The sequence below is a fragment of the Fukomys damarensis genome, unplaced genomic scaffold (assembly GCF_012274545.1).
Source record: "Fukomys damarensis isolate Sample0158 unplaced genomic scaffold, DMR_v1.0_HiC HiC_scaffold_39, whole genome shotgun sequence".
NCBI lineage: Eukaryota > Metazoa > Chordata > Mammalia > Rodentia > Bathyergidae > Fukomys > Fukomys damarensis.
This window is the reverse complement of record NW_022900951.1, coordinates 1,213,016-1,214,214: the sequence shown is the minus strand read 5'-3', so window position 1 is coordinate 1,214,214 and position 1,199 is coordinate 1,213,016. Positions and strand designations below refer to the sequence as shown.

General features: G+C 52.5%; 1 protein-coding gene across 1 annotated transcript in view; it reads left to right on the top strand.

Annotated features, from left to right (window-relative positions):
* Window positions 1-1,199, top strand: part of Mxra5 (matrix remodeling associated 5) — a 20,816-nt gene that overhangs the window by 11,892 nt on the left and 7,725 nt on the right. The window contains exon 8 of the mRNA XM_033760248.1: window positions 2-102. Coding sequence (XP_033616139.1) covers window positions 2-102 — 101 coding nt within the window. The remainder of the gene's footprint in view (window position 1; window positions 103-1,199) is intronic.

Sequence of the window (1,199 nt, the reverse complement as noted above, 5' to 3'; positions counted from 1 at the left end):
CTATGGCGGGACCCTGCGGCTGCACTGCGGAGCCTCGGGGGACCCCTGGCCGCGCATCCTGTGGCGCCTGCCGTCCAAGCGGATGATCGACGCACTCTTCAGGTAAGGGAGCCTCTCTCGGGCTGGGGGAGGGGGCTCGCAGGGCCTGGTCCTCGTCCACTGGAACGCGCACAGGTGCGGGGCCGCCCGAGAACTTTTGCATACGTGCGAACTCTGCCATTGATCTGCCCGGCACAGTGGTGCGCAGTGGTGCGAGCCCGTCATCCTAGTAAGCTGGGAGGCTGAGGCAGGAGGATCACAGGTTCCAGCCCAACCCGGGCGAGGCAGCGAGACCTTCTCTCGAATTTTTTAAAAAATAATTAAATAAGCAAATAAATACAAAGTTCAGTCAGTCAACCTAGGAAGATTTTTACAAGGGCTGAGCATGTAGCTTTTGGGGAAGGTCCTGGGTTCAGTCTTTGATGAAAAACAACAGTAAAGAGATCTAGGACATAAAATTGGCATTTTTCAGCCGGGCGTGGTGGCGCACACCTGTCATCCTACCACTCGGGAGGCTGAGGCAGGAGGATCGCTGTGAGTTCATGGCCAGCGTGAGCTACACACACAGTGAGTCCAGGGGGCCAGGCTAGACTACAAAGTTCGACTGTGCCCCAAAAGACTAAAAAAAAAAACCTATTGGCATTTTCCCTTCTCTAGCACATACACACACACACACACACACACACACACACACACACACTGAACTGAGAACCCTGTTTAAATGGCTGCGTTTGGGGGGAGAATGTAGCTCAGTGGTAGAACATTTGGCTGCACAGTCCCAGCTCTAGTCCCACAGAAAAGGAAAAAAGAAAGGGACAAAAAAAGAAAGGTGGAAGAAGAAAAAGACACAAAAGAAAGGGACCTAAGAGGGTGGGGAGAAAGAAAAGAGAGAGAGAGAGAGAGAGAGAGAGAGAGAGAGAGAGAGAGGGAGGGAGGGAGAGAGAGGGAGAAAAGGATGACAGATAAATGGGTACATTTAACTTCAGTTCATACTGGATGAAGTGATGAAGCACTGTCAGTGACCATTCCGTCAACAGCAAAATACACAGCAGTTTCAGGTCTTCCTCTGCACTGACCTCTGCCGTAATGAAACCATGTGAAGAAAATAGGAGGCAGAGGGTGCGGGCAGGACGGCGCCCTTGGCATCAGCAGCGCGCCGA